Below are 25491 nucleotides of genomic sequence, written 5' to 3' on the forward strand. Positions count from 1 at the left end.
GAAGCAGGCACCCGAGTGCTTTGCCATAGGGGTTCAGACACAATAAAATGGGGGAGGATGGAGAAGTTATTTGGTCGAGAAGCTTTCCTTCCTACAAGGGCCTGCCTGCCAGCCCTGCCGCTTTCCCCAGAAAACAGAAACTGGGGCAGTTGGCCCTGTACCATGCAACCTGCAATATGGTTCAAAGCAGGGACATGGCATTCCTCCCTGCCCCCCCCCGCTTTGATATTATGGACAGACTTTCATGGCTGAAAACAGAAATTCATTTTTGTTTTCTTTTACAAAGGTTCAAGCTGGACTTGCCAATGGACTTGCCAGAATGCAAAAAGAAAAGGTGGGGGGGGGACCCATGTCTCACCTCTGACTCGGTTACGTTCACTAGACCCAGCTTGGGATCCAGGTTGGGAGCCTGCTTGGGAACTGGGCTGAGAGCTGGGGGTGCTTGAGCTGGAAGAACTGCCGCTGCTTGTCCTCTGTAAAGGGTTTTCCATTATGGGCTCCGTCCTCCGCAGGTCAGGGTTACTAGAGAGGAGAGGGAATAGGTGTCACTCTTCATGTGTCTTTAAGGGCGTGCTTTGTGAAGGCAGCTGAAAGCTATTTGTGCCATTACAGCTGGCAAGCCTTTCCCTAACTTATGCACGGATGTATCTTCTGTGCACTTACTGCCTCCAAAGCTGCAAATCCTCCTTCAGCGATGTCTTATGTTTGAATACATTTCTGGGAATCTCCTTTTTGTACATATCATGCTGGGCATTCCTAATGTCAAACCCTGCAATCTCAGAGGTGATAAGCATGCCTGAAGCCACTTTAAGCCAAGAGAAAACCTACACCCCAATTCAGATGTGAATGAAGTGTGCTGAGCCTTGGTCTTTGGTACTCACCCTTCACCTCTTCTCTTCCTTTGCACCTCCCAGGAGAAGATAGGAAGTGTTCCCTTCCTTTTTCAAACCATCAGAGTTCCCTGTTACGTCCACACTCGGATCCTGATTTGTTTACTAAATAAGAGTTTACACAAATCAGAGTTCAGACATCACAGGGAAGCTTTCAATCTCCTCCTTGCAGGTGTGCATGAGGAGCAGAAGGGAGAGAAACACACCTGAGGCTTGCTGCAACTTGTTCACATACTAGGAAACTATGCTTTTCTGTTATGACTGAATCAGGCCTACAGATCTCTACTCATTTAATCATCATGACATCTTGCAAGGCAACCTAGGAATAATTGCTTTGTGAAGGTGCTGAGAATTCTGCTAAGAGAGCCTTGAAGATTCTTGGGGGTGGGCGATGCATGTGTCTGCTAAAACCTTGGCAGTTAAATAAGAGTAACAGCAACACAGACACGGCCTTCCTATGACAACATGTAACAGAAGACAACAAATCATATATAGTGTGGATAACCATTTGCTTTACTTGTATTCTAGCTCAAACAATTTCTTATGTACAAGTCTCCTACAATTATGAACATGTCTGGGGGACAGGGAAGAAGGAAGGCATCATCCAAAATGACCTTAATTTACAGAACTGAAAACACAACACAAACGTAAACAAACGAACTAGTTGCAGGCTAATTCTTTCATTCCAAAACATTTATTCTTTGGCAACTGCAAATATGACAGTGGATTACACCTGCTGGGCTCCTATTCCCTGATGTTCGTGGTTTCATGTCTCATTTCGAGCTGCTGGCAGGCTGATACTCGACACCTCATTTGCCGGCTCAACAATGCCTCTTATTTTGGTTCCCTCGTGAAGAGACAAGCACCTTCTGCACATGTTACAGCTTACACCTTGGCAGCTGTACCAGGAAGCAACTGCTGAGTTTATCTCAAGGACTGTAGCTGCAAGCCTACAGCCACCACTTCCAGGTGGACTGTTTTACAAGCGTCAGAGGCACCAAATTACAGGAGACGGTAGTGATCCTCATTTTGGTTTACTGCTACTTCAAACAGATTATCAGGACCAACAGAAGATCACAGAGTCCAAACCAGCAACAATAGCATTAAGCCCTTGTTCTTGTTGGTACGTCTTCCTCAAGGCATCCTTCACCCAACCCTCCAATTCCACTTTATCGCTACCATTGCTAGGAAAGCTGCCTACCTCTCAACAGCAGTTTGAGAGAATTCATTTTCAGGTAACGGGATACAAATGAGAATACAATGGAGAGAAAAAGCACCTGAAAGGTGAAGGTGTGTGTGTGTGTGCTAGAGAGTCGGCAGTGCAGAGGATTGGGTCTACTGATCTATGGAGTCCTGGGGTTCAGATTTTGGCTCCCTAGAAGAAATGAGAATGCAACAGATGTAATTATCTCTCACATTTTCATTCCCCTCTTTCCTCCAAGGATCCAGGATTTGAAAACCAGGTCCTCCCTAGTCCAAGTCCAACCTTTTACATCGCACACAGGCTCTTGGGTTTGGTATTTACACTTGTCCCATTTACCCTGAATTCTGAAGTGTAAAATCACTAGAAACAATGTAGAAGTGCATGCAACACACATCCTGCCTAGCCTTTTCTTCTTAGTTGGCATTACCTTGCTCTTATTGGCTGTGATCCTAGTCGAGGTCCTAGAGCATTACCATTTCCGGGAGAATTCTTCCGAGCTAATGCAGGTGAGATGGAAGTAGTTCGCTGAGGCACCTGTAACAAGAGGATGAGAACATGTGAGCTACTGAGTCTGTGCTGTTAAAAAATCAGGTCCACAGTTCACATCAGCAAATTGGGAGAGGCCACAGCTTTGGGCAGTTTGCAAGAATGAAGGTTGTTTTAATTTTCCACTGAAAAGCAAGAAGTATTTTTAATAAAGGGATTATGAATTGCAGTCAGCACCTTCAAAAGGACCCTTGTTCCTTAATATGGGAGAGATTTTAATTGAATTAATTGTGGACAGATCATTTCCAAAACAAACCAAAAAGTATATCCCAACAAACTGAAATTTGGAAAAACAAGGAATTGAGAATAAAAAAAATCTGACTCAAACTGCCTATGATATGGATGTGAATGCTTTATAGAAAATTAAAAACATGTGGGCAACATGTACACATCTGTCATAGCTGAATGAACAAAAGTAAATATAGCAAGTATATACAAAAACAACTCCTGAAATCCAGTATCAAACCATATGACCAAATGCGTTTTGACAAAGTCTTCTTCAGTGATTAATCAATGTAAAAACAACAAATATACAATTCAGCGTAAATCTATGTAATAATACAATTCACAGAACAACTCCATTTAAAACTGTAGAAATAAGATCTGAAGATTTCTTGAATCTACACAAGTATTTAAACATGCTGTAACTGCTTTATGCTGGGATAAAGCAAGAATGCTGGGATAAAGCAGAGTTACAGCATATTTAAATACTTGTGTAGATTTAAGAAATAAATGTTATTAAATTTGTTTAGATTGGAAAGACAGTCTTGCAATGCTCATTTAGTTGGAGAGTATCTTCCATATATATTTTGGTGTGGCATTCAAGAAATCTTTCCTTTCTACAGAGTATTGTTATGCTAACTGTTTACATGGCACAAAGCAAATCTTGATCAGGGATATCTAGCATGAATGCACACAGAGCAGTACTGCTGCTATGAACAGAGGTACGTGGGCATATAAATACCACAGGTACAGACAGGTTCTCTAGTCATCACCCTTACTAAAGAATGGTGGGGATTACATTCCCCAGGATTCTTTGGGGGGTAGCCATGGTGCAATTTGCTGCATGCTTTCTCCTACTTTGGCAAAGCACTTGCCAAGAGGGAAGGTGGGATAATATTGTGCATTGGTCAGCGCAAAATTGTTTCCTTTTGTGCAAGGCTGCTTACCTTTAAGTGTGAGCTTGTGGATCAAGAATCGAATCTACAGTGTGCCAGGAACAATGGTGGTGGACGGGAGCAACGTTATTGCCTGTCCTTCCACAATTTCTACTATCAGCCCCAAATGAATTAAATTAGAGATTCTCAGAAAACCAGGTCCTGCACCTGGTTTGCACAGAGAAGGTCATAAGAATGTAAGAAGAGTCCTCACAATGAACCATCTAGTCCAGCATCCTGTTCTCACAATGGCCAACCACATACCTGAGGGAAGCCCAGGTTCAATCCCTGGCATCTCCAGGTATGCCTGGGAATGTCTCCATCTGAAAGCTTCTAATGCTGCTGCCAGTGTAGACAATACCGAGCTAAATGGGCCAATGGTCTGAATCAGTATAAAGCTGCTTCCTATGTTCCTCGTCTTAGGGTTTTCAGACAGGAGTACTTCCCAGTTTCTACAGATTGAAGCTGGGACCTTTTGCATGCAAAGCAGGTGCTCTAGCACTGAGCTACGTCCCTTCTACTAAGTGGTTACTTTAGCACAGCCCTTGGCCAAAGCAAGGTAACATTTTGTGGACACTCAAACCCAGAGTTGACTGTATCCATTGCACTCTGTTTATCTTGTTGCATTGCAAATTCTAATTATACATGCACATTTATATGAACTTGTTATGGCTTGTGGCTCAAACAAAAAATACATCTGAACTGGACTGCATGAGGAATGAAGACAGTACTAGTCCTATGTCCCTACTGTTTTATGGTCAGGACTTCTCAGAGTTCAGTTCTGCATTTAGAAATTGCTCCACCCTATGTATGGGGGCTTCCAATGTAATAAACTCCTTGATGGAAAGCATATCTGCGTAGGAACAGCTATGTATTCCAGATTCACATGGGTATATTTTGCTACATGCATATGCAATAAAATACATGCACCTGAAATCAAATGGGATGATTTACATGCAGATTGCAAGCTGTTTCAGAAGAAGTACTTTCTGTCATTTTGTTAGCTGCCTCCTAAACCCCAATGCATACTGTTGCTTCTACTTTAGTCCTGAAAAAACCCTGAGCTTCTGTACACGGCTCAACACGGACAATCAATCAATCAATCAATCAATCAATCAATCAATCAATCAATCAATCAATCAATCAATAATGGGTTCTCATCCCCTCTTTTCTCCCAAAGAAGCCCAGGGCAGCCACATAACACCAGAGTTAAAAAACATTCAAAAAACAAAGCAACTAAAAATACACAACAACAATTTCCAACGATGCTAAAAATCAACCACTGCCCTTCAAGTATCAAACTCCTGGGAGAACAAAAAATGTTTTCAAATTTGCACTTTACCAGGCAGGGAGTTCCATGGTCATGGTGTCACCATGGAGAAAGTGCTGTTGTGGGTCACTGACCCAGTTGGCGTGGGAGCCACCAAGCCCCTCCCCGCAAGCTTAAAGCCCAAGTTGGTCCCAATATTGGGAAAGGCCATCATTTAAGTACCTGGGTCCCAAGCAGTTTATTTATTTAACAAATGTGTAAACTGCTTTGCAGCCTGAGGCCTTGAAAGCAGCATCCAATAGAATAAAAATAAGATAAATTATAAAAAATACAAATTCTAAAAACAATTAAAACCATTTCTACAAACTCTAAAATAGAAAAATTCCTACAGATTTACAATTAATATCCCATAAATGACTAGGTCACACCTCAAGGAAAGCCTTAAATAAAAAAAGTATTCAGTAGGTGCCTAAACATGACACTAGTCACCTGTCTAATTTGGCTGGTAAGTGATTCCAGAGGGTTGGAGCTGCAACACTAAAAGCCCAGTTTCTGGTACAAGCGGTGCATCTCTGGGGCATGCAGTACTCTCAGCAGTGCCCCATCTCAGGAGCAGAGTTGCCAGGAAGGGATACATAGGGCAAAGGTGGTCCCTTACCAACACCTTGCATTGGACCTAGTGACACACAGACAGGCTGTGCAATGCTTGTAGGACTAGTGACATGTATTTATCCATATAACTGAGATCTAAAATTCAGTTTAATAATTTGGGGAAGAATTTTATAATCAATCACAGATAGAATTCAAATCCACCAGCTGAGGAGTTCTAGGCCAACATGACAAATCACTTTGCTGTCCACAAACTTTTCTTAACATCAATGAAAGTTGTTTCTTCCGTGCATTTAGATCTTGTGGAAATCACAGCTGATGTTGCTGCATCAAATCAATTAGCTAGATCTTTTTCCCCCCGTAACCACATGATCTGAGGCAAAGAGCTGATTCAGCACAGGAGAAGCTTTTAACAGCCAAGTTGTAATTCATCCAAAAAAGAAATAAAGATTATAAACAAGGCAACTGCATTACTGTATTGGAAAAGAGCCTTAGGCTGCAATCCTATTCCCACTTCCCTGGAAGATCCATTGAACTCAATGGGACTTACTTCTGAGCAGACATCGACGGGATTGCACTGTTAATTAAAGAGCTACTGCCATCATGTCATTAAGGCATAAAGCTTTTGGAACCCTTACAGAACATTCCATCAGATATTGATTACATTTGGAGGCATGATGTCAGCCTAGAAAACTTAAAGATTTGATCCAGCATGGCAAGTTTTATGCTTTTAACAGTTCTCTTTATACAAAGGAAAAAGAAGGAGAGCCGAGAAAGAGAGACACTGATTTATTCCAATTTCAGTAAAGAACTCAGGGATGTCCTTTGCAATATTATTTAACAGTGTTTTATATACATGCCAGGTAAGAACAGCTAACAGTTCTAATAAGGCAGATGCAAGAATATGCATCTCCTAGCTGGAGACGTTAAGGACTGAACCTGGGACCCTCTACATGCAAAGTAGAGGCCCGATCACTGAGCTATGGACCTTCCCCCTATAAGGTCTCCCTACAGCGGTGAGGAGCTTCTTTCTATCCTATGCTATTTTAGGATACTCTTTGTATCCCCGATGGCTAATATGTACTACCTAGTTGTTTGCCTAGTTTTGAAGATTTTCCGTGAGATGTTACAAGTCTGTGTGTAGACTGTGAAGTCTCTAGTAGCTAGACTTCTTGCAGAAGCCCAGAACTTGTGAAGGACCAATTTGTGCTTCTGAGGCAGTGCTCAAATTACAAAGGGGAGGGCCCCCACTCCCCTTACCTTTTGTGCTGGGTCTCTTAGCTGTTTTTAGAAGGCTACGGAGGCCATAATATGGATACCATTAGCTAAGGGCCAGTTTACATTTTACACGGCAGATGGAGTTCCCTAAATATGTAGTGAACTCATGACAGGGAGCTACAGCCTGTCAAGTAAAACTATCCTCGGTCAGACTATTTGTCCACCTGTTTGCCAAAGTACTGCCTGCCTGCCTGCTCTGACAGTGGGTCTCCCCAAGATTTCAGTCATATGTCTTCCCATCATCTACTATTTGACCTTTTTAACTGGAGAAGCCAGGGACTCCCCTTAGAATCTTGTGTCCTCAAAGCATGTGTTCAGTAAGCCACAGCCCCTTCCCGGAAGGACTCCTGACGCATGTTCTCAAGCATTTAGGAGACATATGCCTGCCCATTTTTGTGCACATTGTGGGAGGTGCCAGTGCTTATGAACACTCGACACAGTGTGAAGAATAAACAGGGCCTAAGGTGTCATTGCAGAGGAACTCTTTTTTCCAAACCTTGCAAGTTAGCAGCGACCCAATTGGTTTGTTTTTTTTACCTTTGGTGGAATGTCTTCCTCCTGTCGTAACCAAGAACTTCGGTCAAACTTTTCAACACGAGGGGGGAGAGGAGGATTTTCGGAGGTGGGGTCCGAGTTCTGCCTTGGCATCTCAGTGCGGTGAGAGGCCACCGTCAGACCCTCCTGAAACCCAGCCATTCCCTTTGTGGGCTGTTCATGCAGTGACTGAGAGGCAGGCAAGGAAGGTCCTTGGGATTTCACACTGACCAGATGTGGAATCTATGCACCAAGTTAAAACAAAACCATCAGTAGAAATAAAAAAAATTTTTTTTTTGAAAAATGAGTAGTGGCAAAACATATTTTTCTTTTTAAAAAAACTTAATTCCCCAATATTCTAATTTTGGTATTGATTTTTTTAAAAAGAAATTCCATTTAAAATATTTTAGGATTCAGAGCTTACAATATTAAGCAGACTGAGGTCAGGAAATGCCAAAGATGATATTCCTCATTTTGCCTTAACTCTACCCCTCTCTACATATTCGTTATGACAGAACTATAACTATATGATTGTGTTATTTATGAAATGATTTAAGAAAATTAGTATGATTTTTTTTTTTTTTGCAGGTAGAGGTATATCCAAAAACCTAGTGGAGACCCGATTTCCTCCAGGGTTTTGTATTCTTAACAGTGTAACAGTGCACTAATTAGTTTGGTATGGAATTTTTGCTTCTAGTTATGAAAAAAAATGCAAAAAAGAAGTGGCTGTTTTCAGGAGTTTCAGGCTCTGCTGAGCTGCCAAAAATGGTAGAGTATAACAAATTGTTATAAACCATTTGTATATAGACTAATTTGCAAGGCTGGTGCTCCTCTTTTTTGGTTGCACTGAGTTCCTCCCCCTCCAAAAAAAATGAAGAACAAGAAGAAAAAAGAAGCAGGCTAAGCTGTTATTAATATAGATCTTTATGCCTTGGAACTGAATTGGCTGCAGTAAGAGTAGACTCTATGATAAGTCAAATAAATGTGCTACTTTGGAAGATTTCAGGCTCTGCATTTGGAAAGACATTAGATTGGATCCAGATTCAGTCATACTAACAGTATACACATTTCATGACCAAGTTTTAAGTTCCAATGATTTCAGTGGGTCTCTTCTAAGTGTGACTAAGTCTACCACTTTACTAATCCCAACCCACCTTATAGATATCCTGTAACATGAGCATAAGCAAGCCCATGTGCTTCTATAAATGTACTATACTACTGGAAAGGGAGGACAGGGGGTGATGGTCTCACGGTTTTTCCTTCAGTCTTTATGAGGAACCTTGACTCTTGCAAAATTACTGTCAAGATGGATGATTATAAATGACACACATGGATGAAAAGGAGGTGTGGGGGGGAAAGCAATTATGGTAAAATGTTGCTCACCGGCATATACTTTGTTTTAGCTTAGTTAGAGGAGAAGATCCCAATGGGGACAGAAGGGTTGCCATACTGGAGCAGACCAGTTATATATATATATTCTTTAACTTTTCTCCCATGGAAGCAACTACATGATGGTTCCAAAATGTGCCTTCTTTGTGTGAAAATGTTTGTCACACATATCTTACTTTTCCTTTGAGGAGCTCAGAGCGGCTTATGTGGGGATTTTGGCAGGCAGATGCCCATCCAGGCTGACACCTGCTTCCCTTTAGCAATGTCACAGAGCAAGGTTTGTTATGAACAGAACAAAGGAGAGGGAAAAGGATGATCTGGAATGGAACTGGTGATCAGTTTATGAATGGAACCATGAGAATGCAAATATTCTGCTTATTTTGCTCACAAGTTAAGATACTCAGTTACTATTAATTTAACATACTCCCAGGGCCATTTCTCACATTGCGAGCAACAAATCCAGGTTTAATTGCCACAAACTGAACATTTGACAGGGATTTGCTGCCAATCCTGACTCTCAGATTAGTGTTTCCAAAGACACACGTCTCATTTCCACTTCACATTAAGAACGGTACATTGAAAGCATCTTACACACACAGAGAGACACAAACACACACAAAAAATATGTAATCAGGTCTTTGATTGTTCGTTCTATGAAGTTTAGAGAAAGTGATGTAAATGTGCAGGGCTTGTGTACCGCAAAACTGCTCAGCAGTAATCACTGGTTTTTCATCAGGTTGTGTGCAGTAGAGTCTCTATTACTAGAATCATCTTATCTGAATTGACCATGCACCTGCTATGCCTCATCACAAAGACAAAATGTTGCCCCACATCAGCAGAAGACTATTAAGAGTCTTTCTGGGATGTGTTTATTCATGACATGACCTATGGTTCCATCCAGGACACTATCCGGAGCAGGTTTGATTCTCACATGCTGCCCATCCCACCGCAGATTCCCTTAAAGGTAAAAAAAGTATACTGTTTGTTCTAACAAATGCATGATCCTTGTGAGACAGGGCCTGTTCCCCAAGTGGATAACACAATGGTCTGATTTGCAAGCCAAACTATGGCTTACTGGGGCCACATGAATGTGCCATTTTGTTCTTGGCTTCAGATTGTGGTTAAGGAGGAAATTGCTTAACCATAATCCCACGTTTGGACAACACACTAAGTCAAATCTTGGCTTAACTGCTACGCCGCACTGAACTAGAGAGGACAGGGGAGGGGGAAAGTGGCTGCAATCTCTTTGTTGGAAGCAGCATGTTTGCCTGTTCAGGTTAAGCCATCTTTAAGTCTTATGCATGAGAGCCAGTGTGGTGTAGTGGTTAAGGTGTTGGACTATGACCTGGAAGACCAGGGTTCGAATCCCCACACAGCCATGAAGCTCACTGGGTGACCTTGGGCCAGTCACTGCCTCTCAGCCTCAGAGGAAGGCAATGGTAAACCCCCTCTGAATACCGCTAACCATGAAAACCCTATTCATAAGGGTCGCCATAAGTCAGGATCAACTTGAAGGCAGTTCATTTCCATTTTTCAAGTGTTATGCATGAACAAGGTCAATATCCATTGACTCTCTAGGTGACTTTGGCATGCCCAACTGCACGCGTGCCAATATTGTCTCTATTCATTTGCAAGTAAATTTTTTCAAAGGTGGGACTGAATCAGGATGTGATAAGTTGGAATATGTCTGGGCATTTACAAGATTAATTCAACATGCTTAAATCAAATGAAAAGAAGCACTGTTACCCTCATCAGCAAGCTACGATCACTTCTTTGATGAATGAAGCACATTTAGGAAGGACATTACATTGGATGAGAACCGTTTGTCATTTTCCTGTTTTATTTGCATAAAGTCAGAAAAGAAAATCAGACTCAACTGAGTCAGTATACCTGTGGATCCACTGGTCTGAGCATGGGTGGCGTCCGAGCAGGTTGCACCCCACTAGTACTAAAGGACTCTGAACGAGGAGGCAGGTTTGGGTCCGATATCCTGTTGGCTACCTTGTGAGGCATTGCTGGAGAACTCTGCCGGTTGAGCCTGGAACGTTCCTCAACCTGAAGCAAGAGGAGAAATGAAGCCATGAACTCAAGCTGCCGGAAGGCACCCCCTGTAATATATCCTACAGCCTGTATAGCCATTTCCTCAGCTCAAATTTCCAAACGGCCATTCCAAAACAACCCCACCCCCCAAACAGGTAATGTTTGAATAGAGAGTCTTAGTTACTGCAGAGGACTTTCATATCAGTAAAAAGAACATGCTCAGACAAAAATAATTTTTGACTTTGTTCAGCTTATAATTTGGATCAACAGGCAGATGGTGACGTGATACTTGCAGATCTCTAGATCCACCTATTATGCTCAAAGAACCCCCTGAACAGAGAAGTAGATAGTTTTCTAATGGGAAGCCCTAGGTGAGAATCAGCAGGGAGAGTTAAGCAAAGCACAAAAACGGAAACCAACTAAAGGAGAGAAAAAAGGAAGACACAGGAACTGAAAGAGTGAGTATGAACATGTAATAATAGCAAAAGATTAGATGAGAGGGTCCAAAACTCAGAAGATGAAATTGCTCTGTGTGGAAAATATGCCTTCATTCAAAAGTAAATACTTAATGGGAAGTGTTTAGAACACAAGAAGAGCCCTGCTGGATCAAATCAAGGGCCTTGTCTGATTTTCTGCTTCCCACAATGACCAAAAAAAGCAGGGCTCAAAGCCAACAGTCCCCAACAGCTAGATTTCAGTGGTACCCTGGGGCCTGTACAGTGCATCTCACTTACGACAAACTGAGTATAAAAGAAAAGCTGTATCTCATAATTGATTGATGTTGCACTACTCTTTTAAAACAGACAGTTGACACACTTTGTATACTGTTATAATTTAAAAGATGCTTCCATTTTATTCCAAACAGAATGGCAGTAGAGTTAAATTTGTGCTGTGACACAAGGCAGTAAAAGAAACCAATCTCCCACTAAAAATGTGAAAGAATAGACATCCATCAATTATGAGAAATGTGGAAATGGGTAGAAATTGTGTGTGGGGTTTGTGTGGAGATCAGAAAGGAGGGTGTGTGAAAAATACTGTGTACTTTAACACCATGATTTATTTCATAATTTGTGGAAGTTAATTTTGGTGTATAGTTAATGAATGGTCTATAGTTGATTACTTTGACATCGCCATCAAGGCGTACAAATGATCAATCAACCCTAAATTTTGTTTGGTAAAATGTGAACTTACTGATTCAAATTTTTGAAGCAATGGCATCATATCTCAGGGGCTTTTCAGTGGTGGTTCTCCATTTGTGGACCTTTTTGGTAGTGGGTCCCCATTTGTGTAATCCTCTTCAGTGAGGTGTGTCTGTCTCCATTACTATTGACTTTCAGGAGGAATTTTAAAACAACTGTTTTAAATTTTCTTCATAGAAAATGTTTTTAGATGTTTGAAAACTGGTACCCTATCATTTTCACCCTGATCTTCCTTTCCCTTACTGCAAAAACATCCCCATATATATTTGTGCTTTTCCAAATATGAAAGTCCTTTTATTTTCATTTCAGAACACAATGAAAGGTAGTATCCACAGCAAGTATGTTCCCCAGAGCCTATAAAGACTGGGGTCAGTTTTCATCAAATTACTCCAGAGTGCAGTTTTGATCGAAATTGACTTTTAGGATATATATGGAATGTTGTGATATTATATTCTACTCACATACTTTTAAAAATGGCTATACAGGTTTCATACAGTTTCCAACTTGCCTCGAGAAAGTAGCCCTCCAATCCCTGCCCAAGCAGACTGCTGACATTTATGTAGCTCCAGGAGATTATAAATCATAGGGAAGAAAATGCATTTTTACGCCATATTATAACGGTAGTCATCACAGATTGCTGTCATTTGCAAAATCTGAACTGCATTTTTCAGAAATCTCCTAGTGTGGCTCCAGCCGTAGCAAAACAAGCAAGCACCATGGAAGCAGGACCAGGTAGTTGATAAGGAGGGCATGCAAGGCAGTGAATATCAGGCTCCTCCCAGCGAATTACTCTTTGGTTTTGGTGAGCCCAAATTCTGTACAGAAAGGGTACAGCATATGCAGCATGATGAAACCAACAGACAACTTACAGGTCACTGATATAACCTCTGCTTTTGGTTTCAGAAAGGCAAGTGCAACAGTAAGAGCGCATATCCAGAAGATAACATTGGCAAATAAAAGCTTAGCACAGCAGTTCCCAAACTGTGTGCCAGGGTGCACTAGAGAACTGCTGGTGGACCAAGAGAAATACAATTAAATAATGTAAGCTTTTTTGAGCCCAAAGCATCTGCCCACAAAAAGAGGCTGCATGATGAATCTCTGTATGACTTGCTGCTCTGGCCTTGCCTCCTGCCAATCTGCTTCTGCGGATCAGTCATTTACCCTAATTGCAGTGTTTGGAAACTTCTGGTTTGTCCTCCAGTCCCAGAGAAAATGTGGAGTGCATTGGGAAAGTTTTCAATAATTCCACATGCAGGTCTAGTCCTCTTTGGCAGCAATTTCAGACAATATTATAGGAAGCTGCCTTATACTGAGTCAGACCATTGGTCCATCTAGCTCAGCACTGTCTGCAGTGACAGGCAGCGGCTCTTCAGGGTTTCAGACATGAGCCTTTTGTCTGCCTGCAGATGCCAGGGATTGAATTTGGGACCTTCTGCATGTAAGCTGAACTATAGTCCCTCCCCATATAGAGATGCAGCAGAATTATTTCACCTCAGAGGAGGCATGTCCTGAACACAGACTCACACAGAGACACAAGGTGATAGGTTCTCCTGAAGGCAGGCAGTTCTTACTCTTACACATTGTAAAAGTAAGATTTCATTTTCACTTCTGAAAATAAGTGGGACCCTGTTTGGGAAGTACTGGTTTAGAGGGTACAGAACCCATCAACTGTAATTTGTATTCCAAGAGGAGAATTACCTCTTCTGATACCATGAAGGACAAAAACAAATGCTTTAAATGAGATTTCAAGAAGTGACACAATATGGCAGCAGAAGGCAATGCGCTTGTCTATGAAATTAATACAGCCAGAGTTCTGTGATGTAGTTTGATTAAAAGATATCACACTGACACAGAAACATCAAGAAAGTGAATCACTTCAGGCAAAATATAATTTCAGATCTTCATAGAATGCAAACAATCACATCAAGTTTTTAATTTTCAAGAAAGCTTGTATCTTTATATGCTTATTAACACACCATCACCAACTGGATGCTTACCAAGCTTCTGCAGTTTTCTGATTATGACTGTGCTACAAAGAGGCTTTCAAAACAGTAAAAACAAACACTAGATATAGTTCAGGTCTCATGACTGTATTTGGTTATATTAAACAGCCTTATTAAATGCAAGAGAGAGAAATTCTGAACAGTTTTGAATCCTGCTGACTCTTTGGCTGACCCATTATACTGAATGGGTGTAAGGCACCTTCTCAAAAAAGGGGCATCTGAAAGATCCTCTTACAAAAAAGTGGGAGAATTGAGGCACAATACAGGACCTCAAGCAGCAGCCAGAGGAAGGGGTTGAGAGCTGATGAGACAAGAATCGGCTCCTTGTTCTGCATTGTTTCACAGCGTCCCAAGTTCAACTTGTGGCCAAAAAAAAAAAAAAAGTCTACAGGTCATTTGACAAGGAATAAAAAGATCTCCTGCTGCCTTCTCTGAAAGGACCTCTCCCCTCTGCTGAAGACTAAACAATTACTGTGATGCACACCTCTCTCCAAGTACAGCCTTCAGTCTTTGATACAGGCTGCCTTTCATATACCCAGCGGGGAGAATTAAATTATCAAATTATAAAAGTACTTTCATACATTTCATATACCAACTGCCATGCCAGAATATTACATCAGGACATAATTATAGTGGCTTTACACAGTAACAGATGCCCCTGGTAAATATTTTCTTCGACCCTATGGTAATGTTGATCTTTACAATGCTTCTTGTTTGCTGTCCTCCAAATGACCATGAAGTAGTGGATAGAGTTGCCAAAATGTTTTGGAACTTCTGGTTTGCCCTCCAATCCCAGAGGAAATGTGGAGTGCATTCTGGGACAGACTCCAATAACTTCACATGTGGGCCAAATCATCATCATCAAACTACCACAGGATAACAGGATTAAAATAACCTTCGTATTGGAAGCCATCACTGAACACTCACAACAATTTTGTTGTTAAATGAGCTTGATTTGGAAGAGCAGTCTGAGTCAGCGGTGGCTTATATGTTAAGAAACTAGTCATAAATGAGTTTCTCCCATAAGACTCAACAAGGGCACCTGGGGCTAGAGATGGTCACCTAGAGCATTTGGCTGTCCAAAGTAGACACTACTTTATGTTTCGCTTTTGAGAAATGCACTGTAAATCAACCAAGCTGGGTTATTTAGGGTCATTCAGCATCTTAAGGATCTTGAGTAGCAGCACATGAACATGAGGCAAATTAGGAGACAGAAAAAGAAACAGGATATCTTCAGAACAAATAAGCATTTGCATGAATACTGGGATGCAGTCCAGCTGGTGACAGGTTCATTTCAATATGGCTCCAAGGGATTTCAGAGAACATGCTACATAGAAGTCTAGGCCAAAGATGATAAAAGTAAAGTCTGTATCTTGCTCCTGCCAAAGCCAACAAGATGGATTCAGTAGCAAGAATACCAGCTCAGACTGTGCAGCAGAACGAGGTGGTAATGCAAACAATTTAGAAAGTGGAGTACAAGATGCACTTACATTACCTTCATCTCCCTGCTTTTAACTGGTGGTATTCCTACAAGCTGACATCTCAACAGATACTTGAGTTCCTGTTTTGTAGATCTCTTCCAAAATAATCTGATTCAGATTCCATAAATGGAACACTTCCCTCAAAGTTTTATATGGTCCTGAATACATGTATATATAACTGAAATCAATGGGAGATATGTCCATGTAAATGGATTTAAGATCAGGTTGTACGATGAATACCCTTGCCCCAGTAGCTTATGGGTTGTATGCACTTGTTCTGTCAAGACAAGGATTTACACTTTTAAAATGGAACTTCCTTCCACAGGTCTCCTTACCCAGCACACCTCCTAAGTCTGTTCTGGGGCTTTTCCCAACCCTCTGGGGAAGGTGCAGGACATGTGCAGGGAGAAGGGGGGGAAGTTCTGTTGTGCCAGCACAAATCCTTGCACGAATGGAATGAGCACATTGGACACCGCCAATGTCCAATTTTCAAAGTTTTGCCCGTGTTTATCTGAATAATTCTTAAACAGAAAGCTGAATAAACCACACTTTGTAGTAAGATTAGTTGAGCCTTTATTTATGCTGTGATTAGTCTCAGGTACAGTGGGAGTACAAAAAGAGGTCCCTCAGGCCCACCACTGTCATCACAATTCGTTCAAGATGGAAAGCATTTCACAATTAGAATACAAAGTTAGCATAAAAAGTATAGAATAATATTTTCAAAATAATTTTAAAACAGATTCTATTCTTCTCAATCAGTATTTCGTTACAAGTTTAAGCATGCACAGAACATTAAGTAGCCCACACCTCTGAACTATCATTTTCTGTAATAGGTTCGGCTCCTTGAATACAAGCCATCACTCCCAAACGAACAGCAAAAGGAACATTTTGGAAGCTGTGCTCTCTTCTGAGACATCTGATATCACAACCTGCCAAAAAAGCCAGATTCGCTTTGCTGCTGAAAGCCAGCAGGCCCCATAAGCCTGTCCTCAGCAACCAGCATGGTCAGGCAAATGCAAGGGCCCATGGGCCCTGTATGTGTGCGTGTATCTATATCTATTTTTTAAGGGCCCAGCACTGAAAATGGAAGCACTGGCTTGGGCACCTGTAAAAGCCACTGTCTCCCTTCTCCCAAATGCCTCTGGTTCCTACCCCAATGTTGTCCTGGCCAACTCAGTTCGATGCAGACTCTGACTCACTGGTATGTTTCTCTCAGTTACGTTTAATGCAAAATCTAAGCTTAGAGTGTTTCATAGAACAGATTACAGAACACACAGGTCTCTGCAATCCTATAGAGCATCACTAGGCAAGGCCACTCAAGCTAAGATGTTGTTGCAGCAACTTGACATGCCCCTGAAGACCACTTAAGTAGGCTTGGGGCAAGCACACTACTTGCATGGGAACTGTCTCCCGGATTGGGACTGGGCAAGCAAATGGGCACTATGATGCCCCTGTATTTATAATACTGTAAATATGTTAAGTGTGGGTTTATTAGAGTAAATGAGGTAAGTGGACTGAGTGAGAGGGGGGAGTACATGGGTTGGAATGTTGATGCGTGTTGTATTATGACTGGCTGAGCGCTTGAGGGTCTGAAGGTATAAATGAGAGGATGACAATGGAGTTGGGTTGGTTTTGGTTGGTTAGTTCAGTTGGTTCTGTGGGTTGGTTTTGGATAGGGTGGAATGGATTAGGTGGGTAGTGAGGCAGGTTATCGACGACTAGAAACATAAAGAGTAACGCAACTTATGAAACCACACACTTGTTGACTATACCTTTAAGTAATCTTGTTATTCCCTGTGTATATAAATAAATATTTCTTGGTTTACCAGAACGCCTGATCCTTGGCTGGGTTTACACAGACCAGAAGGGTGGGCAGGGCAAATACCAAGGCTGGGAAACAGTATCAATGGTGGCAGCGGTGAAGAGATAGTGTAACAGCATCAGGTATCCAGAGCAACCCAGGGCTGTATTCTTTATAGGCACAAAGGTACAGGGGGGTTGTGGACTGCAAGTGCACCCAGACACAATGTATCAATAAGCCAGAAGGAGACTAAGGCACAGTCTCAAGGCAATATTGTTTACAGGAAGTGTCTGGTGGTGCTGCCTAGCAGTGGGATCTTGAGAGATCTTTGCTAGAGCTGGTGAGAGAACTGTTTAAAGACCAGGACCCTGAGGTGGGACCGTGACAAGGCAGTAGCCACGGGTAGCGCCCTGACAGGCACTCCTTTACAAGGGCTGGGGAGGTGGGGCATTTGACAGTATGTCTTTGGCAATGGGGGTAGAGACAGGTCTGCCAAGTTCTCTCCAGTCTCCCCCCCCCCGATGCACCTCCAATTCTTCTCACCCGGAGGCTGTGATGGGGGCAGCTTGGAAGATGGCTTAGGAAGCTGGGCAAGGATCAGGAGACACGAGGGAAGGCAGTTCCATGGCTGGCTAAGGCTTCTCGGTGGCAAAAGGCGCCTCAGGGACAGGGCTATCACTAGCCAGTTGAAGTCCCCCCTAGTCTTAGTCCACTCCCTCTACAGATCACTGGGATCCTTCCCCTGGATCCCAGTCCTCATCCTCCTCTGGGTTGCTCTGCCAGGAGTTCTCAGTGGGGCCATGACAAATGTAGGAATCAAAGGCATTTGAGGGAAAGAAAATGGTGGCTCCTGCAGAGCCACCAGTCTTGACACTTCTCCATTCACAGTGCCAGTAGCAGCTGGCCTACCCAAGGCAGCTGGCGGACACTGAACAGAGCAGTGAGCTCGAGTTGCCAACGCCCTGGCTCCACCCTTTTAATTATGCCAGCGCTTCCCCCCTGCTAACTCCACACGTGTGCCTGTGCATATCTCTCCTGGAAGCTACACCCTAATTTATAACATTTTCATTGAATTAGTTGGCTTTAAAAAGAAATCCTCTCTTTCCTTTGATTAACTTGTGAATCTGAAATAAATCTACAAATCCAGAAATGTCAGTGATTCTTGAGAGCAGCCTGCTGACAGCAGGTCCCCTGCCGTGATTCTACTCACACCCAAAATTTCCTTTGCTGAAGGCTACCCTGTTCCCCTTCCTGCAAGAAAATAATTAACCTTGGGGGAAACGGTCATGGTAGCAGGCAGTAGAAAGTGCCACTGAAGAAGCATTGGGCCTCTTCCTTCCTCAATAAGTGAGTGATTTTTATGTAGGTCAGCACCCATTATCTCCAGGGTTACTCATTTCACTTGCTCTTAGGTAGTGAGAGACCCATTGGGCCTATCCCACTTTTGGAGACCTCTGCCATCTGCTATCTTGACTCCAAAGGCGCAGTGTTTGTCTCCCTTGGAGGATGAGGTACCAGTCAGAGTAGCACACAGGCGAGAATTAGTCTCTTTGAGTGTTTCTTTGAAATGCTTTGAGAAGTCCCTCAAGGGTTTTTGAGCATTCAAAGGGAATACTCAAGAGTATCTGACTGATTTTCAGGTGAGCACCAAACTGCTCACCCATCACTATTTTCAACTATAATTAAAGCTTTAAAAAAGCCTTTGTTTTTAACCAAAGTAATCAAAAAGTATGCAACAGCTGCTCATTTGGTGTAAACTTAAAACATCTAGGCCAGGATCAGAAGAACCAAACCAGAAGTTCTGAATATCCAGCAGTGCTTCGGCACGTCGCTTCTCAAACAGCAGCTGCACATACTGCATGGCAAACTGCTTTTGAAACTTAAAACTCTTGTTCAAAAACAACTGTAATATGGGCCTGGTTCGCATGTAATGATTTATTTTATTGTTTGAACCCAGCCTAGCAGCTTAACTGTAGTTTATTAAGCATGAACTAACCATGTTTGTAAGGCATGATTTGTTCTTGGTTTATAAACCTTGGTTTATATTATCTACAGCTTAGTGTTACGTGTAAACCTGGTCCTTGTCTGTTTCTCCACTATTCAAAGAAAAAAAGGGGGAAACAAAGATAAAATTCTAGTAGATTAAACAAGCAAATAGGAAAAGAGTGTCTGGATTTATTTGTGGAAAATTGGATTGAAAATATCACCCCATAAAATCACAGCATAAAATCATAAAGTAGTCACACTGTGGTATAATGCCCTACATAAAATTAAAAAAATACATAGGAATGAAGAGAATTCCAGGTTCAGTTTCCTGACATCTCCATGAAAACCATCAAGTGGGTAATGAGGAAGACCTATGCCCAACATGGAGAGCTGCTACCAGTCAAAACAGGTAATATTGGGCTAAAGGGACACACAGTCTGACGTGGCAACTTCCGACATGCCTTATTGCTGCTAGATTCAGTTGTGGACCAGATACCTAAAAGGATCAGGCATAAGATTGCTAATGGAAGCTATATTCCATTTACTTCCAACAGCTAAAATCTGAGTAGTAAGGAAGTAGGCTGATTAATTCCATGAGTTTTAGCCAATTAAATCTAACTCCAAGGTTTCTTGTTCGTACTGTATTAAAAATAATTTTTAAAATCTGCTCCCTGAAAACCAGGGGTAGGGACTTTTTAATCAAACAAAAGGCTTTTAATTGATTTATCTAACCAAATAATTGATGAAACTTTACAGCTGTAGCTTTCTCAAAATCATTTCAAAGACATATAAGGCATGGGGAGCCACCAGATGCATTACAAAGATCCAGGTGGCTTGTTTAAATGTATTTATTCAAAGCAGAACAGCATCCAATTTCCTTGCTTGATATTATTTACCTGCACCATGGCACAAGCCCTTTAGCAAGCCCCAGCTTACAGAATGGCAAGAATGCTACAGCTTATTGGCAATGGAGGGGAGAATTCACTCAGCGGTGGTTTAAGTGATGCTGCCTAGCATATCGCAAGTCAGGTGTGCTTGAAGATAGAGAGATGTAGTTATGAACATGCAAACCAGAAGCCCGTTTCTTATTAGATACTTGAGAAGAAAGCTTGGAAGAAGAACAGGAAGAATTAGAAAATGATCCCAGAGGCACCTGCAAAGTGACGCCAGAAGAAGAATTACCCTGGCAAGCTTTAGAAGACCGAATCATATCAGAGTTGGAAGAAAGTGAAAGGGCATTTAAAGATGCTGAACGAGAGCTAGAAGACAAAGGCATCAAGTTGGGTACATTCAACTGAGAAAATCGTGGAGAAATATCCAGAGAAGGAACAAGAAGCTGTTCCATGCTTCGTCCTATTCTTTTCCTCTGCATCTGTGCATGATGGATCTCAGAAGGATGGTGGTGATGTTCTAGATTACTCTCCAAAGATGCATGGTGCTTCTTCTTCTTATCAGCTTGTATCTTCATGTTTCTCAAGAGGCATGCTGGGCTAGAAGCACTTAGATCTAGATTATTGTGTGTTGCCAAGATATTGCTTAATGATGGAACGCTCCTTGAAGGAGTAATGACACTTGGATGTAGATGAGAATGAAGGTGCTTCCTCCCCTTGTCTATATTGTATTCTTGGAAGTTCATTTTGATTTCATAGGGAGGCAGTGGTGGCTTACCTCTTTCTGGAAGGTGCGGAGAAGACACACACTTGACCTCCAATCTCATTGGCCTCTCAGGACTGCACCCGTGCGACCGAGACCCTCTGGGGGATTTCATGTCATTCTTTTTCATTTGCTCTTGAAAACCTAGTCTGGTTTCAGAGTTTATCAAAAGAGGTCTCTTCTTTAGATCTTCTTGCGGGCTTGGCATGGAAATCTTAATGACAGGCAACAAGTGCGCTTGTTGAGCAGAGTCTAACAAGTCATTTCTGTGATGGTCTAATGATTGTGGCATTTGTTTACCACAAGGTTTGGAAATATTTAAAAAAGGCTTACAGCCAGACTGTGGAGCTGCACCTTTGTCAATAAGAAAGGTCGTCAGTTGTTTGGGCAGGGAACTGTGGTTCTGCTTAGCTGGAATAACAGGTGGGTTATTAAGAGCTCGCTGCTGTACCTGGGAAAGTAGGATTACAGAAATTAAACTATTAAAACAGACACTTTGGTTAATCACATAAGAGTATGTAACTGACAAATGTCTTTCACCATGCTTAGTTTATAGCAAGAGAAGAAACAGGACTCCAGCTTCCTTGGAAAGCCCAGCTCCAGTCCAGAGATACAAGGAAACTTATTGCTCTAACTCACAGATGAAAGAAGTGTCACTCACAAGTATCCTTCTCCAGCAAGCCTGATTGTGCAGAGAATACAATAACGACCTGAATGGATCAGATTAAGGGTCCATCTAGTCCCATTTCTAACTGCGGCCAGCCAAATGTTTTGGGGAAGTTTTCAAGGAGAGCGTGAAGGCAAACAGCCTTGTCCCACTCTCTGTCTTTCTAGCATCTCGTATCCAGTGGCACACTAACTCTGAACATGGAGACACCATTTAGCTATTATGGACCTATCTTCCATGACTTATCTAATCCCTTTTAAAGCCATCTAAGCTAATCACTACTATATCATGCAGCAGTGAGCCTGCCCAGTTAGTTATGCACTACATGCAAAAGTATTTTCTTTTGCCTGTCCTGAATACACCGCCAACCATTCTCTCTGACCACTCCTTCTAAGCCATTCATAATTGTATAAATCTCCATCACACCCAGGCTTAGTTGCCTTTCCCCCCCAAACTGAAAAGCCTCCAGTGCTCTAGGGTAGCCAATGTGGTTGCCCTCTGGATGTTGTTGGACATCCCATTAGAGCTAGTCAGCGTGGTCAGTGATGATAGGGAATGTAGTCCAACAACATCTGGAGGGCACAATCCTAGCCATCCCTGAGTCTTTTCTCCCCATAAGGAAATGCCTTCAACCCTTTGATCAGTTTGGTTGCCCTTTCTGTATCTTTAACAGAGATCTGACTGTTCTAAGCTGCTTTTGGGGACCATATGGGACAAAGAGCACTGTAAGCATTTTGTAAGTAATTTGGTTAAAATTATTTCTTTGAACAGGATGCACTATCTCTAGCTAAGGATTTTCAAGAGCCTTTGTCTTTCTCCCCCTCCCCCAGGTGTGAAATTGACTAGTATAGAAGCCACATCACCAGGTGTACTCAATTTCATTGCTCCTTGACTTATATAGGACAAAGGGAAGTTGTTTTCATTAGGAATGACAAAAAAGGCTTTTGGACTACAAGAAGGTTCTCCCTCCCTCAACACTCATTCTCCATTACATTTGTAGGATAATCAAGCTGCAGCTGCTGGATGAGAGCTAGTGCTGTGAGAAAACTGCTCCCATTGCTCCACAGCCCATGAAACTATACAATGCAGATGTTTCCACCCATGAACAAGCCCTCCAGTGCCACTTAACATGTATTCTCATAGCCACAAAGGCAAGAAATGTGCCTTTGGAGAAGAAAGAAGAATGATAGCTGTGATTTTCAGGTATCTAAATTCTACACCATAAAACTGAACTGCCCTGTGTATAGGTCTCTCATGCAAATGACACATCTGTAACTACCAAGAAACTTTTGAAGTGATAGCAATTACTATGCTCTAGTGACATCTAAGATCTTCTTTTGAATGCACAATTCCTTCTTTCAGGGTGATTATGTTGTATGGACATGCCAGCTTCTTATTCAGCAGCTGGCACACTTATAATAAGCGGAGATAAGAGCAGGCTGCACCTGACCTTGACCTGTCAGCAGGAATCGTCAGTAATAAGCAAGCTACAAAAACCAACTGGGGCTGGTGTTCAGAGTCTCATTCTGTTCTTTCATGTTCCCCCTTTGTGTCTCGCCTTACCAAGTTAGCAAATAAGCAGCTGTCAAGACATATTACATGCAACAGGGTCAAAGGAGAAGATGATCCAACCCATGAAGCACAACGTGCAGCAAAAGATTTTCATACAAAACTATTGCTGGTCAGGAATTAAATAAAAACAGATGGCAACCATGGCACAATGAAAGACCTGCTGATACATTAGGCCAGAAGGCAGGTTCCTGGTAAGGTCTAGGCCAGTGGTTTTCAAACTGTGTTCTGAAGAATTCCAAGTTCTTCAACATGAAGATCAGAAATGGAGACCAGCTTCCAAGAATGACTGCTTGCCCACCATTGTGCTAAATTCTCTTGCAATGTTCTGTAACAAGGACACACTGGGTGTGTTCAAGAACATATTGTCAGTTCACGTAGGGCAGCAGTGAGACCCATCAGTCATGGACAATATCCTCACATGAACTGAGCATGTTCCTTAGAACATACCACAGATTCTTCTGTGATGTGCTGAACTTTTGTGGCTGTGCAAAGGTAGCGCAGAACATGTTCTGATGTGGAAAGGGTTCCCTAACATACAAAGATTGAAAGCCACTGATTGAGGTTCAGTTCCTGAGCATTATAGCAGAAAAAAAGAGTAAATACCTTTTGGGGTGGTCTCAAAACAAAATACCTACAGTATAAGCACTGATACTCCAGAGTAACTACCTGTGGGGGACCAGCCAGGATGACACTGTGGGCACCTATAGACAATGGTGTTGACAGGCAAATTGGATATCTAGTTCACTCACATACTCCTCCTCTTTCTCACCTCCCCTCTCAAAACTATGGTCTTATTTTTCTATGGCATCTATGTGTCATAGATTATGCAAGGGTACCTGAGGAATCTTTGGGATGCTGTGGGTAGTTATTGGGAGAAATGGGCACAACTGTTCACTATCTATGAACAAAATGAAAAGCTTGTGGCAAACTCATGGCAAATTAACTTCAACTAAGCACTGACAATTAACACTGAATATGGGTCATAGACTGACCCTCTTGACTATTTCAACTGAGCAATGGATTTGCACAATGATGGCATTTGGAGATGCGTTCATGAAGGTTCCTGCACAATTACAAAGTCCTATAGCTCTTGTGATTCATTATAGCGCAAGCCTGAGGCCTCATTCACCTGACTCATGAAAACCTCAAATCCTCTGAACAGAGTCGTTTGTTTCTACGATAAGGTGATGTCAGTGCCTCTTTTGTGAGCTTCAGTCATGAACTTGAGACCAGGAGCACTACAGCCCCCCCAAGCCATCCGTAACAAGGCTTTCATTTGAGCACAATTTAGTACATGATAGCAAAGTATTGGGGAGCATGATGGTACCATTCCTTAGAATGGGTTCCAAGCAAATTTCCACAATTAGGACATTACTTCAGATCACCTGATGGTGAAAATGCAGTTGTCTGAAGCAGGCCTGAGAAGGGTTGCAACAATATCTGCCTACTTGATCTGGGGACTGAAGATAAGTTGACATATTTTAAAAAAACAGATTGTTCATTTTATATTCAATCAAACAATTGTCACTTTTCTTACAGTACATATTATGTAGCATTTCTTCTATAGGTGTACTAAATATTGTCCAGTTTTAATTTTCAAGTAAAAACCTGCAATTTTGGTAGGAAAGATATTTCCTAAAAAGAAAAAAAATCATGCAAAAATTCACCTTTTATAACACCTGGTCAGTGCCATTGTATTCCCCTCTTATTGCTCATACTTCTTGCTCCCTGAATCAGTCACATGGATGATTCCACCCAATCAGGGATCATGCAATGACTGGGATGACAACATACAATGCCGCACAGCCAATCAGATTTGAGTCTGTGATAATGTCAGAGGGCAAGTGAGTGCAGTGGAGGTGGAATGGTAGCACTCAATAAACAGCAAAACGGGAAGTGCTGAAAATGTCTGCAAAACATTGTGCATGACTTTGGGTCAGTTCTGATCTTTATCTACCCCAGGGAAAGGTGCAAAAGAGAAAACACAATCATTCCTACCTCCTTTGCCCAAGCTGGCTTCTCACTGGCATTCATCCCCTCCTTGTAATGGTAAAGGGGCTTCTTCTCTCCTGGTCTCTGGTCCTGCCTCTGTTGTTGCTGCTGCTGCTGCAAGGAGACCAGGTAGTCACGCTCCTGTTGCAATTGCCGCTGGAGCCTCTCAGCTTGCCGCTGCTCTTCTAACTGCTTGCGCTTATATTCCTACCAAGACACA

At 42.1% G+C, this 25491-nt stretch overlaps 1 protein-coding gene across 3 annotated transcripts in view; it reads right to left on the reverse strand.

The window, feature by feature from the left end:
- The window catches only part of TNIK (TRAF2 and NCK interacting kinase), a 392097-nt gene that overhangs the window by 46410 nt on the left and 320196 nt on the right, over nucleotides 1-25491 (reverse strand). For 2 of the 3 annotated variants that reach the window (XM_061637314.1, XM_061637313.1), the window contains exons 14-18: nucleotides 25278-25478; nucleotides 10768-10932; nucleotides 7492-7731; nucleotides 2522-2628; nucleotides 359-522 (exon numbers count right to left, since the gene is read on the reverse strand). In XM_061637314.1, coding sequence (XP_061493298.1) covers nucleotides 359-522; nucleotides 2522-2628; nucleotides 7492-7731; nucleotides 10768-10932; nucleotides 25278-25478 — 877 coding nt within the window. The remainder of the gene's footprint in view (nucleotides 1-358; nucleotides 523-2521; nucleotides 2629-7491; nucleotides 7732-10767; nucleotides 10933-25277; nucleotides 25479-25491) is intronic. The other variant, XM_061637315.1, reaches the window with a different exon arrangement.

This window comes from Rhineura floridana, chromosome 7 (assembly GCF_030035675.1).
Source record: "Rhineura floridana isolate rRhiFlo1 chromosome 7, rRhiFlo1.hap2, whole genome shotgun sequence".
In the NCBI taxonomy this organism is placed as follows: domain Eukaryota; kingdom Metazoa; phylum Chordata; class Lepidosauria; order Squamata; family Rhineuridae; genus Rhineura; species Rhineura floridana.